This window comes from Equus asinus, chromosome 13 (assembly GCF_041296235.1).
Source record: "Equus asinus isolate D_3611 breed Donkey chromosome 13, EquAss-T2T_v2, whole genome shotgun sequence".
Taxonomy (NCBI): Eukaryota; Metazoa; Chordata; class Mammalia; order Perissodactyla; family Equidae; genus Equus; species Equus asinus.
The window spans coordinates 7,334,973-7,352,829 of NC_091802.1; the positions used below are offsets into that span (position 1 = coordinate 7,334,973).

Here is a 17,857-nt window from a genome sequence, read left to right on the forward strand (position 1 = left end):
TGTCACCAGAGGTCCCACAGCCCCATTCAGCTAACGCATATCTGTTTATAAAAGCCATAAATGTGTCTCAGAAACTTCGGCATGATCTCTATTTTTTTTCTTATTTGGATTTCCTTTTCATTTCTCCTATCTCCGTGTCTGTTTTGAAATCCTCAATGGCTCACACACGCAGAGTCTTCCTCAGGGGCCTGCGTGGTCTTTGGAGGGGAACAGATAAACTGGCTTGGGGAGAGGGATTAGCAGATCAGATGGGACTACAATGACATCCTTATATGTCCCTTATGTTTTTTAATTGCCAAATTTCATCTAGTTTATGATCCGACTGCACAGTACAAAATGTGCTGAGGCCACATAGCACTTCTGACCCGATTCCAGGCACAGCTCTTCCAGAGGAATTTAGGTATTATCAGGAGGTTTTCCAGCCCAGCGTTCTCCACTCACACCGACAAGAACTTCTGACTCCTGCTCTGTGCAGATAAGAGAGAGGAGCTTTCGCCGAGGCGACTGCAAAGGCAACAAGGAGCTGGAAGTAATGGAACAAATGTGGTTTGGGGCTTGTCATCACCGCCCCAGCTGGCATCTGTCACAAACCCTCACTCAGACATCGCAGTGTCAAATCAGGAAAGAGGCCGGACAAGGACAGGGCAGGTGGAAGCTCCAGTTGCTGGCCTGTTGGGCATAACACTAACCTGGAAAGGCCTGGGGACCAGCATTGCTGCTCTACCGCTTCGAGAATCCTTTATTACTGCTTTTCTACGATTATAAAAGTAATATATACTTATCATAAGAATTCATACCATACAAAGGGTACGTAATAATGTACATAATCCCACTTCCTGTTAATAATTTGTTGCTGCTTCTAGATTTAATTCGATACATATAGCAAGACATATACACACATTATAAAAAGTATTTCACACAGATAGGACTGGGCGGAATACACTGTTCTGAAACTTGCTGTTTTTCACCCTACAACGTTTCCTGGAGATGCTTCCGAGTGAGCACAGAGAGATTTTCCTCAATTAAAAATTTTTTGTAACAGCTACACAGCATTTCATCGCATTAATGGGAACTTTCATTTATCAACTTTCATTTTCAGAGGTGGACTTTTTTTTAGCTGTAAAAATTTTGGAATAATAGAAAAGTACAGAGAATAATATAAAACACCTGTTTACATATCCTCTGAAATAAATAAATGCTAGCATTTTCTGATATTTGTGTCAGAAATCTATTCATTTTCTGAGAGGGGTTTCTCTGGGTATTTGACAAATGCCAACTTGTTCTCTGAGGTCAGGGGTCACTCTTCTCCCCCTTCAGTACTCTGGTCACAAACACTTCCCTTTCTATTTTGCGTCCAGAGTTAGCTACACCCTTCCCTTCTTTTCTCACAGGACACCATGGACTCTGCAAATAAGCCTCTAATTGTCATTTTCATGCCAATTGTGAAAGAATTTCCATACCATTTTTCCTATCTCAAGGAGATTGTTTGCCTCGGGTCTTCCTAGGAAGTTCCTTCCAGTTGCTTCCATAAGGATGTTCCCACTGTAAACTCAACCCGTAAGTTTCTTTACTTCAGAAACCATATTTTCATTGAAATGTCAAGTCCTTCTTCTGTTTGTGGAATTAAAGCCTTTGTCCTTGTTAAAAGGATTATTTGTGTTACTGGGAGCCAGGTAGGCACGGGAGTGGAGGTGGGTGGGTGTCAAGCCTTCCCCACCTCAGAAATGGCAGCATTTTGTTGGGACTTACTTGGCATCCACCCTGAGCCAACACCATTCCCATTTCCAGAGACCCCTGCACGTGACTGTGCCAGCCCCTGGGGCAGCCAATCTTCTCTGCCCCGCAGGATCCTCCATCTGAGAGCTTTATTAGCTTATACTCCCTCCCGCTTCCTTCAGTCTAAAGGGTATGGCTCTTCTCTGTGTGGTCTGATACACGTGAAGTGACAAAGACTTCCTCACCCCTGCCACTCTCCATCTCTACCTACACCCACACAGAGTATCATATCCCAAATGTGCACAAAGTGGAGGGAATTAGCCAAATTGCACCGTTGTCCAAATACTCTATCATGGGTAGAAATGTTACAAGAAAGCGGGGGGACAGAAAGAGAGAGAATGGTTTTTCTGCTTATCTCCCAACAACACCACTGTAATTGTTGCAAGTGGAGTGATAGCAAATGATGAAAATGGTAGTTTGTATCAGTAGTTCACTTAACAGTGGCAGCCATGAGAAAAATAATCCACTTTTGTTAGGCTTCATCATGGTCCCGTAAGTTAGAGCAGGGGGCGCACTTTCAAGATGAGAACATTGCAATGTCCAGTCCACTCAGTGATTTAGAGACTGAGCTAGGAGTGCAGATCCAGCCTTTGGACTCTCAGAGCCACCAGCAGAGGGGGTGGGGAAATCCATTACCCTCTCTGGAAGCCATCAGGTAACAAGTTGTTTAGGGAACATCGTAAGACCTGCTGGGTTGGTTGGTATGGAGAGGTAACACAGAAAATGCCAGCAAGTCTACTTTTTCTGCACTCATCACGTACTAAGGACATCTCCATATTCCACAACATCTTTTAGTTGAGTGTTTGAGATTTGAGAGACTGAAAATGACATCCTGATAGTGGGAACAAAGAAGGCAGAAGATTCTGGGAAGGGTCATCATGATGATTTCACTGAGACTTGTCTCAGAAAGGGGTCGAAAGGATTGTGAAAGCCTTGTTGTTGCCACCAGTAAATCAGCATGCCCTTTCCACTTTGACACCTGGCATTTGATGACCTCAGGTCGAGGTAGTAGAATGAAGTAGAAAAGTCTGGAAGCAGAGTATCTGGAATAAAGGAGTTGGTAATCAGTCCCATTTTCCCCAGTATGGATGGAGCATTCCTCAGTTATTTTGTTCATTTCCAGCCTTCACACATTAAGAGAAATAGAGACCAGTAGGAGCATAATCAGATACGATATGGTGAAGAGACGGAAGGACGTTATCGTACCTTCATGGGACACAGTAGGAGAACTTTTCAAGGACTAGCCTGCCTGGTGAGTGCTCTTGGTGGTTAGACGAAGGAGACAGAATGCAGAGCAGTCCAAGAAGACTCCTGCAGGAGGTGGGGTTGAATGAGCCTGGGATAACAGTCAGCTGTGGATAGCGCTACAGAAAGCGAGGGGGGGCATTTGGCGGTAATGGGTAGAAGTGAAAGGGAAGTTACAGAGTGGTGATTAGCAGAATTGAAGTGGGAAGGGTGAGGAAGAAACTCTCCCAGCCAAGGGAGAGCATTATTTGGGGAGCCAATCCCTGGAGAGACACGGCTTCTAGGAGTCTAATTTATCAAGTGACATCAGTCATTTAAAGAGGTTCCTGCTTAAGTCAATGAAGAAGCCATGAGCACATGCAACCATATATATGAAGAAGCCATGAGTGCACATAACCACATATGGCATAGTTGTTTACACCTGAGTGAACAAACAGGGAGAGGGCCAAGGCTCTAAGTATGACTCCCGCCTGGTATCTATAAAGCACGATGTGCCAGGTCAGAATATGCTGACAGAAACATTGAGGACCACTTAGGGGCTGTCCAGGACAAAAGATCCTGGCATGGGGCCCCTGCCAATCACCACTTCCTCAGTGCCACAGGTGTTTCGGATTTGTGACTGCTAGGACAGAAGACGAGAGAAAGAGGCGGCACAAAGCAACACACTGGGCTCAGTCTCTGTTGATGAAGAGAACCACAACAGTGGGGAGGCCCCTGAGAGAAAACGGCACTCGCTTCCTTTTGAGATGATGTTATGTGGTGTCCTCTGGTCAATAAGAACTTGGGTTCTCTTCTACCACCTCAGTATAGTGTGACTGTCGGCAAGGCATTTAATAACCTCTTGGAGCCTCAGTTACCCCATCCATAAAATGAGAGTCATAATACCGGCTACCTCTCAGAGTTCTAAGGATTAAAATAACATAACATATGTAAAGCATTGGGCCCAGTCTCTGATGGCCAAGTGTTCGATAATTTCTAGCCGCTGTCATTGTTACTGTTTTTGTTAGGAGTATCTGCTTGTCTCAAGTTTACCATTACCAAAAATAAAAAAAAGACCACCCAGGAGGCAGTTTCTCCTGTGGTCAGCTTTGCAAAAGTCAGCACAACCCCAGAGCCAGAAAAACTGGTTTGTCGTGAGCACTTCATTCTGGGAAAGTGGAGACAGACCTGCCCCAGAACAGGGGTGTCACTGGAAAGGCTGCATGTTACTCCCTCTCATTCCTGGTTCAAGCGGGGCTCATGTGGAGAGGGACAAAGGTCACCTTATCTGGCTGCCTCTGGAACAACCACGTCTATCGGCTTTGTGTTGTGACCCTGGGCCTCTGCTCCAATCTCTGACGGCGCGAGGCTCCCTGGGAGCTGCTGGAGTGCAGGGTACTGGCTATTGTCCCTGTAGACACGTCAGGCTGTGTGATGACAAGGACCTTCTCGGGAAGCCCTGACATCATCCTCCAGCTATGCCCACGGGGCTGGCTCTGGGCACTGGCCCTTTGGGGATCTTGGCCTGGCGACTCCAAGCTTTCCCTCTCTCCCTTGGAAGTGATTAGATGAATGAGTCAGTTGTACTTTCCTCCGCATAAACATTTAACATTCCAAGATTAAAGTGAGATAATTGAAGTCCTAGTCACCTTTCTGCTACGACCCACACCAAGGGCTGGAAACCATGAAGTGGAATGTGAAAATGGACCTTGCCTGCTTATCTACTTGCAAGCTGGAGCAGTGTGCTGCATGAGAGCTATTTTAATTCATGGGCAGACCATCTCCTGACATCCTCCTGGAAGAGACTGAAGCAAAATCCACTTCCTAATGGAAGAGACAATCCACATGAAAGTAGCTATAATTTCAATGTGTCTCTTGCCTAACGATATTCCAATACTCCGAAGATACCACAGTCTGTAGAAGACAGACTATGCTGTCCGAAAAAGACAGAATCCACTGCTCTTGAAGGGAATCAGATGCCTTTACTATGTAAGTGGATGTTTGGAGGAATAAGGATTCCTTTTCCTCAGATTCCCGGCACTTCAGAAATTTGCCTTAAGTCCCTAGATATACCCTGATCCTAGGACCACAGGAGTCCAGGAAATACCGTTAACCTGCATGAGCACTGGTCCTGCATGAGCTCTTGAGGCTAATGCTCTGGGGACAAAGATCATCAGGTGTGTAAAGATAGGGTAGCACTGTCTCTCACTTCCTCTCTTCCAGAATGCACCCTTGCACAGCTCCCTCTCAGGGTTCTGGGGACCTCTCCCCAGCTGCAGGCCCAACTTGGGCGCACCCTGCTCACCTCTCCATGAGGTCTGTGATCAGTCCAGTGGGCAGCCACAGCCAACTCCAGGACAACCCCCCTCCTCTCCTCTCAGAGCTAACTTTCCTTCTTACCACTCCCACACCCTCCAAAGCCACCAGCTCCCTGACTCTCCCTTCCCACTCCTTTCCCAGAACCCAGAGAAGTATTTTTCAAGTATGCCTTAGTGTGTTTCTTTCCCCAAGGATCATTTACACTTTGGAAATTATTTCCCATTATGGAATGATAAATTTCGTCCGTGAGAAAGTTGTGCCAAAGCAAACCCTTTCTTTTGATGCCAAAGCAAACAGCCCTACTATCTGGCTTAGAGCCACAGTTATTGTCTATTTGTCTTAAAAATGAATGATCAGAGAGTATCAAGACTTCCAGAGTCTCTGAAGAATAACTGGATTCTTAGTAAATAAGAATTTTTGTTTTGTTTTGTTATGAACTCTGAGCCTTGGGGATATAGGTGAGCAAAGACTAGTACGGAATCTTTCAGAAACGTAAGTGGCAGTTGTAAATGGATAACTTCTGGACCAGTCCCGGTGGACTAGAAATGTTGCTTCCTCTGTTAAAGGGTTACAGAGATAAAAAGAACTGATTTATCTTTGATGATGGAGCTGTCTATTCTGAATCACAGGTTCGAGTTTTTAAAAAAGTAGCTGAAAAGCTGACTTAGCCATTCAGGTGGTCGCCTGGCCCAGACCAGGGCCCAAACCAAGGAAAGGGTGAGGACACTTTAGGAGGAGAGGTTTATCTATCGTGAGCTGAACTCCAGGATCCTTCACTGTTTGAAGAGTTGGGAAAGCCAGCTGGGGTTCTGTTTTACTCAAACAGAAGCCAGGCCTCGGGACAATAAACAGCTTCCTTGGTAGCTCAGGGATCATGCTGTCAAGTGAAAAAACTACTCAGATGACCAGAGAGAGAATTAAAAAGCTAGGAGGAGGCTCCAGGGCTCTCAAAACTGAGGGATCACTAAGTAATAATGACCCGCTCATAAGCTCAACAAGGCCACGCTAAACTCCAGCGTTTAATTTCTGTTTTCATAAATCCTCACTCCCTACGACATCATGTTTGTTGTATTCTGTCCTGAGAGAGTGTGGCTGATAGTGGTTGCCACATTGTGATTTATAATAAGAAATATATACTTGGTCTTCATTCCATGTCTGACATTGAGGTCCTAAAACCTTTCGAGATTTCCTAAGTGAGGAGAGACACAAAGATATCTTTTGTTATGTTAACAAGGTGACTTTTGGACCCTACCTAACATGGGGCTGGTTACCAGGAGAACCAACCCTGTGATTAGATTCAGTCCCACCTCTGACCTCTGGAGAGGGGCGAGGGCCTGAAGAGTAAGTCCAGTCACCAATGGCCAATGATTTAATCAATCACGCCTATGCAATGAAGCCTCCTTAAAAACTTGGAGGACTAGATTCAGAGGGTTTCTGGGTTAGTGAACACGTGGAAATTTGGGGAGAGTGGTGTGCTCTGGAGAGAGCATAGAAGCTCCATGTCCCTTCCCCCACACCTTGCCCTATGAATCTCTTCCATCTGGCTGTTCTTGAGTTATGCCTTTTCATAATAAGCCGGTAATCTAGTAAGTAAGCAAGTTTCCTGAGTTCTGTGAGCCACTCAGGCAAATAAATTGAACCTGCTGAGGGGGTCTTGGGAACCTCTGATTTATAGCCAGTCAGTCAGAACTACAGGTGACAACCAGGACTTGTGACTGGCTTCTGAAATGGAGGGCGGTTTTACGGCACTGAGCTCTTTACCTATGGGATCTGATGCTATTTCTGGGTAGACAGTGTCAGAATTGAGTTGCACTGTGGGACACCCAGCTGGTGCCTTGAGAATGGTTTGGTGGTGTGAGAACCCCGCCCCCTACCCCCCATACACACATGTTGGGATTAGGTGCTTAGACCCCGTTAGTGGTTTTCTCTGAAGAGGAAACAGAATCAGGTGCACGCTCCTCTGAGATGCAGCCAGGAGGAGGCCCAAGCCTCCTGCTGTGGAAGTCAAATCAGAAAGCCCCCTATTCATCCACATTATGTCATTCTAGCCCGATGTGCCTATGTTTCTTCCAGCTGGAATCTGTAAAATGCTACCTGACTCAGAAATAAACTTGCAGGCTGGGAGCGAGATTGATAGCTGGCACACAAAATGCAAGGAAATTTTCGGGAAAAGACTGCTGTGGTTGTTCAGCTGACTGCAAGAGGGTGACATCTGGAAATGAGAAGAAAACTCCCAGAGTGGGACCTGGTTCTCTGCCAAAAATGTCCTTCCTTGTGCTGGGAGAGGTTCTAGACTATTTTATTTAAGGGTTGAAGAATAGTTGGTCTTTAATAAAATCTGGAGGAAGGAAGACTATGATGGAGTGTTCCACTCAGAGCTTGGCAGAAACAGACACACAGCTGCAGAGAGAGCTGGAAAATGTAAACACATCTGGAAAGGCACGTGGATGGGGGGGGCGATAATACACAGACGCCAGGAGAATGCTACACAGTAAACTACAACCCTGAGTCAACACTTCCCCAGGGAGATGATCTGATCCCAAGAAGTGACAGATAGAAGAGGGGGCTGAAACATTGTCACCACTGGAAGGCGGGGGACTCATAGTGTTATCTCTACAGCTAGTCTCTGAGCACTTCCCTCTGTCTTTACGATGTTTCATGTGATGCCATTACCTTGCCCATAACGACTCTTATGTACATTGAAAGATTACCTCTAAAGAGGCTGATGCATGAGATGATAACAGATGCTTAAGTCCCCACTACTGGTGCCCACTTCTGGACTTCCCTTGGATGAGGTCAACCTATCTCCTGCACCTCTTTCTGTAGCCCTTCCTTCTCTTTATTCTTCACAGATTCCTGCCTCTATCTTAAATATGACTGCGTGAGAGCCTCCCAGCCCTCTCCTCCCTGTGAACATCCTCCATTCCCCACAACCACCCTCTACTGGATGCTCTGGATTCCTTGTATCCCACACTACTTCTGTTTTTACAGCCCTTATCACCCTTTATTATGATACATAATTATTTATTATGTTTGTTGTCTACGTCTCCCAAGTAGAATATAAGCTCCATGGAAGCAGAAATCTCTGTATCTTTTGCTCACTGATAGAGCCCCAGCATTTAGAATAGTGTCTGACATAGAAGATATTGCATGAATATTAAAGAAGAGATAAATGAATGAAAGGGCCATCTTATCTAGTCCATCAGCTTAAGTTACCTCTATCCTAAAGTTTCTCAAGTCCACAGCTCTAGACCAATGCTCTCTTCTAAATTCTAGTTCCATAGAACCCACTGCTTACTTAATCCCTGTCCTTAGATTTCCTGTGGGCCTCTCAAATCCAACAGTTGAAACAAGAATTCATCACTTCTCCCCAAATCTTTTCTTCTACTCATGATTCTGATCTTGATAAATGGCTGCCAGTTACCCAGTTGCCCAAGAGAGAAACCTAGGTGTCATCCTTGACTTTTCCCTTTGTTTAAAGTAATAAAGTCTACTGCTGATGTAATCATGCCAAATGAATGATCTCTCAGCTCCTGTTTTTTCCACACCCACTGCCATAACTCTTGTTCAGACTTTCGTTGATTCTCATCAAAGTCTAACAGCTTCCTAACAGTGCTCTCTGACTCTGTTCCACTTCTCCAGAGTCCACTTCACACTGCGCTCAGAGGAATCCTTTCGTACGCAAAATCCCCATCTCTTTCACACACAAACACAGTTCTGGCTCCCACTAGAAACCCTTCTAATGGCTCTCCCCTGCTTTATTATTATTATTATTTTAAATTATGTTCTCCCTTGTTGGGGAACTAGGTAAGTGCTTATATTTGTTCCCTTAAGTGATGAGAGAAGTTTGAAACTCTCTACTGCTTTGAAGACACAATTTAAAATGCCTTTATAACTGACCAGTGCCACCTCTCCACCCTTATTACTCATCTCTACCCTTCTCCTTTCAGGGCTCAGCTAAGAAATCACATCTCCGAGGATGCCCTGGTTAGGTACAGGCATATACGTTCCCATTGTGAGTTTTATCCATTCTCTTCATAGGAATTACCACAAGGAATGATAGTTTTCTTCTTCCATGCCTCTTTTCTTGCTGAAGTAGGAAGCCCTTGAGGTCAGAAATGAGACAAACTCACTAACATGTCACCAGAGCCTAGTTAATTCTTTACATAAATTCTTGAATTGAATTCACCTTGAAAAAGAGGCCCCTCAGACAGGCATTATTATTGTGGGGATTTCAGAGAAGAGCGATTGAGGCACAGGGAGATTAAATCACTCCAAAGTCAGAGTCCAGCTTTGAAAACCAGGGCCATGGGTCCCAAAGCTCCTGCTCCTTCAGGAAGCTTCACATCCTGTCCGTTACCTTTTTTTAACAGCCCTCATGTTTATTGCTTTCTATCCATTTCCACTGACTGTGCTCCTGCTCACACGGTCTGACTCTGCCTCCTTTTCTCCCCCCCCCCCCCCCCCCCCCCCCCCCCCAGTGCCTGAAGGGGATGAATATTCCTAAGCCTCAGCTCTCCTCCTGGAGACTCTCCTGCTTGACAACCCTGACTGAAAGCAAAATTAAATGAATTCAGGAAAAGACAGGAAACTAACAAAATTTATGAACAAATTCATGAACTGCTTCTTTGCAATAATAACCAATTAAAAAGAAAGACTTCTAGCAAGGGTAATGAAAAAGAGAGGGAGGAAGGGAGTGAATACACCAATGACAAAATTTGTAATGAAAATGGAGTGTAACCCTTGGTTCAGAGAAGCTGAGAACACCTGTAAGACAACGCCTTATAGAACTTTAGGCTACTAACTTTGACATTCAGGAGGATAACGAGAATTTTTAGAAAAATGTAAATTGTACAGTTTACTTTAAGGAGAAAATTTGAATACACAACTATGAACACAACTAAAGAAAAGTTATCAAAGAGCTATTCCCAGGAAAACAACTGAACCTCTCTCATTTCCACAGGTAATGGTTTCAAGCAACTGATCACTGTGATTGTACTTAAACACTTCCAGAACATGGAAAAATATGGAAAGGTATTAAGAACTTATTTTGTGAAGCCTTGATATTTAAATCTGAGAAGAATAAAACAACAACATACACCAATATTATTTATGAACATGGTAGCAGAGAGGACTAGCTATCCATCAAAATTTATGCTCCCCTTCCATAGTGTAGAGATATTGCTGGGAAATCGCTGTTCAACCAAGAAATACCTTTCCCAGCCACATGTACTATTTTCACAATGGAATGGGAGTGGTAGGATGTGTTCATTTCCGGTAGAGGGTTTTAAATATGTGGGTGGGCCTTTTCACTCTTCCTTTCCCCTTCACTGGCTGGATTCAGAGGATGATGAGACTCTAAGGCCCAGGTTGGCAAATGATGGCCTGTGAGCCTATTGTCTGTTTTTGTAAACAAAGTTTTATTGAAACACAGCCATGCCCTTTGTTTACTGATTGCCTATGGCTCCTTTTGCTTTACAAGGGGTGAGTAGTTGTGACAAGCAGCTTAGAGAGCTTAGCTTATTTACTCTCTGGCCCTCTGAGGGAAAGTCTGCTACCCCTGCTCTTGGGGATGGTGCAGCAGCAAGACTGAAGAAGCCTGTGTGCCTGAAAGATTTGCCATTAAGGGAAACCTTCCCTGGACTGTTTATGAATAAGACATAAACTTCTATCGTTAAGCTGCTGAAGTTTTGTGATTTGTTTAGCCACTACCCTTAACCCAACCAATAATAAAATAGATGCAAAATCTCAGACAAAATACCAGCAATTTCTAGAAAATTTTTTTTTCCCAGAAACGCAAGGTGATTAGGAAAGATAGCAATACCACAGTACTAGATCAAAGAAGAAAATCCATGTGATCATCTTTTCATGCTTGTTGAAAGCGTTTAAAAAACTCAACATCTATCTTATAAACTACTCTTAGTAGAATAGGATAGAGAAATATTTCCTTAGAAAATCTATCTATGGCAAAAACTAATATGATATATAGAAAGTAATGATTAGAGAAATTCCCATTTGTGATAGAAACAAAACAAAATGTTACATTAACATAATATAACAAAAAACATAACATATATATATAACAATATAATACTGCTTTTGAAGCACTGGCAATGTACCAATAATAATAATTTTCTGCTATGTAATATATTAATAATGATTAAATTATATAACATTATTTATTGCATAATATAAAATAATATAAATTATATGTGCTTTATGTAATTCATACATAGAATTTTCTATATGATATAAATCTACATATGATATAAATATTTTATATATAATGAAATATAAGATTTGTATAATATAGTATATTGTATTCTATAATTTATGTAAAACATAATTTACAAATAAAAATATGTAATATATAATGTATAAATAAAACATGAAAATTATATATAACTTATGTATGAATATACTGTACATAGTTTTAAAAATGATATTAATTATGTAATATATTAATAAAACCATGATGTTGCTTTTTAAGCTATAAGCCAGTCCACCAAGGTAGAAATAAAATGAAACAGGAGGAAATTTTCACTATTTGTAGACAATATGATTGTACATCTAGACAACCTAAGATAAATGGAGAAACTATTGGAACTATTAAGAAAATCTTCAAAGGTGCAAAATTAATAGGTTTCCCATATGTCAGCAATAATTGGTGTGACTTGAGTAAAAACCCTTACTAAGGGAAATAAAAGAAGACGAATTGGTGGAGAAAGATACTGTAGTTGTGCCTCAGAACAATTAACATATTTCAAACATATGAATTCTCCATAAATTAATCTATAAATTCACTGAAATCCCAAACAAAATTCTAACAAGATTAAAATTGGAATATTTTAAATTTTCTGATTTTAAATTTCACCTAGCAGATACATACGAGAGTAGCCAAGAAACAGAAAGATGAAACCAACATAAAGAAACTTGTGGAGACAGACACTAAAACAAATTGTAAAACATATCGACAAAATTGTGGAAAAATAAAATTAGACGTGTCTCTTAAACCATGTACTTAAATAATTTCATACACACTAAAGATTGAAATATAAACATGAAGTATCTAAACATTAGAAGACAGTATTGGCGAATAATTCTATATTCTTGAGCTAAAAAATGTTTTTAATTAAATGATAAATTCAGAAACCACTAAGAAGAAGATGAATAGGTTTAACTATATGGAAATTAAAAGCTGCTATAGGTAAAATACACTGTACACACAATAATGCAAAGGATGAGCTGGTCAAAGGATGCAACACCTGGGACAGATGGAGGATTAGCATTTTTTCCTCCTTATATATAAATAGCTTTTCGAAGCAGTAGGGTGAGAAAATGCCAGTAGAAGAAAGAGGAATAGCCACAAATTTCCAATGACACAAAACCACATGGAAAAATATAATCTCACCATAAACCAAAGAATGCAAATTAAAATGAGATCTTTTGCCTATCATATAAAAAGCAATAATAAATTTACACGCATGGAATAGAATGTTTTAAGAAATTAGAAGAGGTGCCCAGTGGAGATCTTTTCCTGTCGTAGATCTTATCAGAGCAAAGATGGACACAGTGCACAGTTGAGTAGGCTAGTCAAAGTTAAAGGCACAGGATAATTAGTGTGGAGGGAGAGAGTAGAGGAGAGGCCAAATCACAATGGGATATTTAATGGGCACTGATGGGTGAGCGTATTGTCCCTTCTAGAGTTGATATTTTCATATTTACATGTTCCAAATACAAAATTCATGTGGCCTTTTAATGGTTGGGTGAGAGCAAGATTTTAGAATGTGGATAATACACTTGATGATAAGTTTAAAAATGAACTTGTGTTCAATAAAACGTCTTTATACATACTTTCTGACAATGTGTCGAAACATTTAAATGTGTATTGCTTACTAAATATCAATAATCTCAGAGCCCTCTGTGGGCATCATTGGAAGGAAATCAGTTTGCCTATGGGGATGTTAACTCCCCTCTCTTCCTTCTATAGTAGTTTTCCCAGGTCCACCCCAAAACCTCCGTGAATGAATTCAGTGTACTCAGGCTGTTTGAGTTTATTTGGTCTCAATCGTTCAAAAAGTCTACAAAATGATTTTACACAGTGTATGATAGAATTAATGTTTATGTCTCCTCCTTGAGTATTTGTACCTCACCCTTTTAGAACACATGAGGGTTGTCAAAGAGTTTTCCCGTGCTTATATAACCTGAACCTCCCTCCCAAGATCCTATGAGTTGGGCCTAGTGGATATTGTTATCTCCAACTCAGAGAGGTAAAGGGTCTTGGGAAAGCCTCGACAACAGCAGCCAAACTGGGCTTAGAGTTCAGGTCTTCTCACTCAGGTCCAGTGCTCTTTCCACTCTAGTAATCCACTTCCCACTAAAAGAGGAAGGTTAACGAGGGGCGTGACTCCTAAGTGATGGATCCTTGTAGAGGAGGTGTTTTGAGGATCACCTCAAGTCGGGTTCTCAACCCGTTTGACTAGAACACAAGTGGTCTATGTTAACCTGACCTTGGAGGGTGAGTAGATGAGAGTTTCTTCCTCACTCTCAGGACCTCTGGCTATGGGGAATGTTCTGGGACAGCAACCCACAGCATGACTCTTGTCTAGCGAGAGACCCTCACCCCCAGCGCGCCAGCCTGTCAGCGCCATGGCTGCCCTCAGACCTTGGAACACGGAGAGAAGCGTGCCATTTGTTGTAACTACCTTTTATGGCCTCTTTCACAGCAGAATCAACAGGGAGTATGTTCTTCTCCACCAGCTCCAGGGGCCCTGGCCGGAGAGCAATCTTTTCATTGAGATCATCGGCGAGTCGGGCTCTTTTCAGCTTCATCTGAGCAGTTGGAATAGACCTCTCTGCAGTGGAGGCTGAGGGGTTGAAATGAAGAGGATCAGTTCTAGAATTCAATGTTATTTTTGGGTGTTTTTTTTTTTTTTTTGCTTTTGTAACCAAAGCATTGCATCACATTGTGCTCTATCATCCTAATAATTTTTCAATGCAATCATCATCATCTCCCATGGATTAGCAGCAACACTAGACACTTCCAAATAAAGGCAAATAGAGAGTCAGATGCCTGGAAAAGTTAGAGAAACTTGCTTTGTGAGGATTTTTGAAAAAATGTGAAATTTGGCTATTCTATAAGCAAGCAGTCCACAGAGCCCACGTTGCCTGCTGACCCTAAGCTCCAGCACTTGGATGCACATCCTGTCTGTATGTTTCCCGGCACAGGCTGAGCCTGCAGTGAATATTATCTATTATTATAATTAGTTGTAGTAGAATGACCTCTTCAGGGTCTTGTACTTGTCGATGTTGTGATACTGACTGATTCAAATGTCCAGGTCAGATGTAAAAGAAAACAAATTCCTTTCAAACAGCTATTTAATGAAACAGAGGGATTTTTAACAGTGAATTTATCCAGCAGGCAGTTTCCCCTCATTCAGAAGGTGAGCAAGGCCACTAGCAGAGCCCTAAATCACCGCTCTGTGCCCCTTGCCGTGAGGCCCTCACCGATTTCTGTGGAAGAACTTGGAGCAGAATCTAGTCACCTGGTTGGGGCTCTAATGCAGAGCTGTAAGTTAAGATTCCATAAGAGTTTGTAGCTTTACTGTCAACTTTGCAAATTTGGAAGGTGAGATATTGACAACACAAGGCTCCCAGCCCCATTGTTCTATTATTATCAACCTACTAACCCAGGCCTAGTATCTGGCAACTGATCTAGAAATCTCCGTACAGGAGAAGTCTAGTGATGTTTAATTGCTGCAACAGGTCAGACTTATCTAGAAACTGCATCTGCAAAGCACTTGACGTGAGATGGAGAAAACATCAATGCTCCAAACCAAAGAACGGGTGTGCCTAAGCCTAAACCCTCTCCAAGTCACCCTGCAGGTCATTGCAAGGGCTTTTTGCTAACCCCTCTGCCTCAGGGATCTTTCTGAGCCATCCTGTGATGGAACACAGGATTAATCAGAAAACACTCCTTTCTTGCATCTTCCTGAAAGATGGTCGTCTTCATCCAAATGTCTCAGTCGGGTTTTGCAAGCTCGCCACAAACTCAATCCACTCCCCTCACCACCTGAGGTTCTCCCTCACCAGCCCACCACCCCAGCAAGCCTCGTCTTCTTCCTTCTCTCCCTCATGTCTTACTGAGTTCACTTAGCTTCCCCACCCTGGAGTGCTTCCCACCTTCTCCCAACCACCACCGTCTGACACTTCTTTCAGATCTCAGCAAAGAGCCTCTTAACTCCTCCTGCTCTTACTGGATCCCTTTGGCTGTGACTGCCTGTAGCAGTTATAAGCATTGGCCATTACTCTTATATTACTGATTCTGAAATTAGATAGTGAACTCTTGGATGGCAGGCGTCATTTTGTATCTAGGGGATTCTTGGTGCTCCAGGGGACTATTTCCCAATTTCTGTTGGGGAGAAGAGAAGATTCCATGGGAATCACCAGAGACACACAACTGGACTGAGACCTCTGTGATTCACAGCCTGATATTTTAATTCAAGACTGTAATAAATAAAATTTCTTATGCTTTTTTATTTGCCAAGGAAGATTAACCCTGAGCGAACATCTGTGCCAATCTTCCTCTATTTTCTATACGAGTCGCCACCACAGCATGGTTGACAAGTGGTGTAGGTCTGTGCCCAGGATCCGAACCCACAAACCTAGGTTGCTGAAATGGAGCGCACCAAATCCTACCTCTAGGCCATAGAGCTGGCCCCTCTTACTCTTATGCTTTTTTGATTATAGTATTACTACAGACTCATTGTCATAAGTGTGGAAAATGCTAAAAAAGTATACAAAGGAAGCAAGGCATTAGAAAATTCCCCACTTAGAGTTAAATGTTTTTAATAGGTAGGTGTCTTGCTTAATTATTTCTATCTATCATTAGGGCTATTTTTTTAAATCACAGAATCTGACTGTGAAGCCAGTTTATGTTATGTTTTTTCATCCCAGAATTCGACTGTAAAGACAGGGTTTTTTTCTGGTCTTTTCTCTGAACGTCATTTTGTAAGCCTTCTTTTATTAAATCATTATTCTTTTAAAGCTTTATTTGTAGTGGCTGCAAGGGTGATTCATGATTTATTCATCGAAGCCTCTATTGTTGGACATCTCACTGTTTCCAATGTTTCACCATCTAAACTAACTTCACAGTAAACATGACTGTACATAAATCTTTGTATGTCTGATTATTTTCTTTGGATACACTACTAGAAATTTATTACTGTGCTAAAAGGTGGACACATCTTAAAAGAATTTGATATATGTTGGACAATCCTTCTGTGCTCCGAGAGAGTCAGAAAGTGGCACAGCTAAGATTGGAACCAAGGTCTGATACCTTCTTAGCCATTACATGGCTTCCCAATTTGATTGTCTACTGGGGCCGAGAATGACTAGATGACTGCTCAAAATTGCCCCTTTGTAATGGCACGGGACACTTTTTAAGAGGACTTAGTAACCGTACAGAGACAAAGAACTCTGGAAAAAAGGCCCACCATTTGACAGGTTTATGATTTTGCGCAGCCTTACCTTGGAGTATGTGCATATTAACCAAGTCACCACGGTCGGACCTGTTTCTGACCTTGCGCTTCACGGTGTCTTCAGTCTGGAAGCACAATCACAGAATAAATTCTGATATTAACCTCACACAGGTGAATCACCCAGTTTTAACTTTAAAAGAAACCCAATTTCTCTCAAAGGGGAAAAGTATTCTTTTTATGACAAATGGAACATAAAATAGAGAAAAATATCTCTAGTCTCCTATCTTTGATGCAGGAACACTTAAACAAGACTCCCCAGTAATTTTAGGATGGAAAAATGAGATAAATGGTAAAAAGCTTGGGTCCACATGAGGGCTACAAATTTAAAGGCCAGGCAGGTACATACCAATAAAATATTAATAAAACTGTGACAATACTAAGCTGTACTAGAATCAATTCTATTCCATTACTTCTTAAAACAGCACAAAATTAATGAGGGTCAGAGACAAAATGTAACTGAGTCCCTCTAAGTACAACATGACAACACACGCGCTCCTCCGTCATTTGCCCGACTTCTCTCTTAGCACCTGTGAAAATGGTGAAAATGTCAAGCCTGCAGATGGATTCAGACCCACTGTGAGTTGGAAGGACACCTAGAGAGAGATTATCTGCCGAGTCTCATCATCTCCCTGAGGATGGAGCTGTCCGCAGGGATGATGTGAGCTGGGGCAGAGCCACGTCGGCACCTCAAGTCCCTGATTTCTAGTCCGGGAGTTTTTATTCCACTCTATGGGATCTCCTATATTGTCCCTCTGAGGGTCAGACCTGGATCACTCCAGTTCCAATAAAAAAAAGGTATTCTCCAGGTAGTAGGCACCACAGCCTCTCATGGGTAACTTTGAAGAGTTCGAGAGCTCTGCCCTTTCTCCACCCACAAACGAGTTGTGAGGCTAGAACTCTTAGACAAAGAAATCCCAGAAGACACCTCCTTTGTGTTTCCTTCTCATTTACAGTGCTGATGCTTGCTAAATAGTATTTATATGATTGATAAGTTCAGG

The 17,857-nt window shown here is 42.3% G+C and overlaps 1 protein-coding gene across 4 annotated transcripts in view; it reads right to left on the reverse strand.

The window, feature by feature from the left end:
- Positions 1-17,857, reverse strand: part of MYOCD (myocardin) — a 94,224-nt gene that overhangs the window by 29,641 nt on the left and 46,726 nt on the right. For all 4 annotated transcript variants that reach the window (XM_070482316.1, XM_014864175.3, XM_070482317.1 and 1 more), the window contains 2 exons: positions 16,849-16,924; positions 14,025-14,186 (listed from right to left, as the gene is read on the reverse strand). In XM_070482316.1, coding sequence (XP_070338417.1) covers positions 14,025-14,186; positions 16,849-16,924 — 238 coding nt within the window. The remainder of the gene's footprint in view (positions 1-14,024; positions 14,187-16,848; positions 16,925-17,857) is intronic.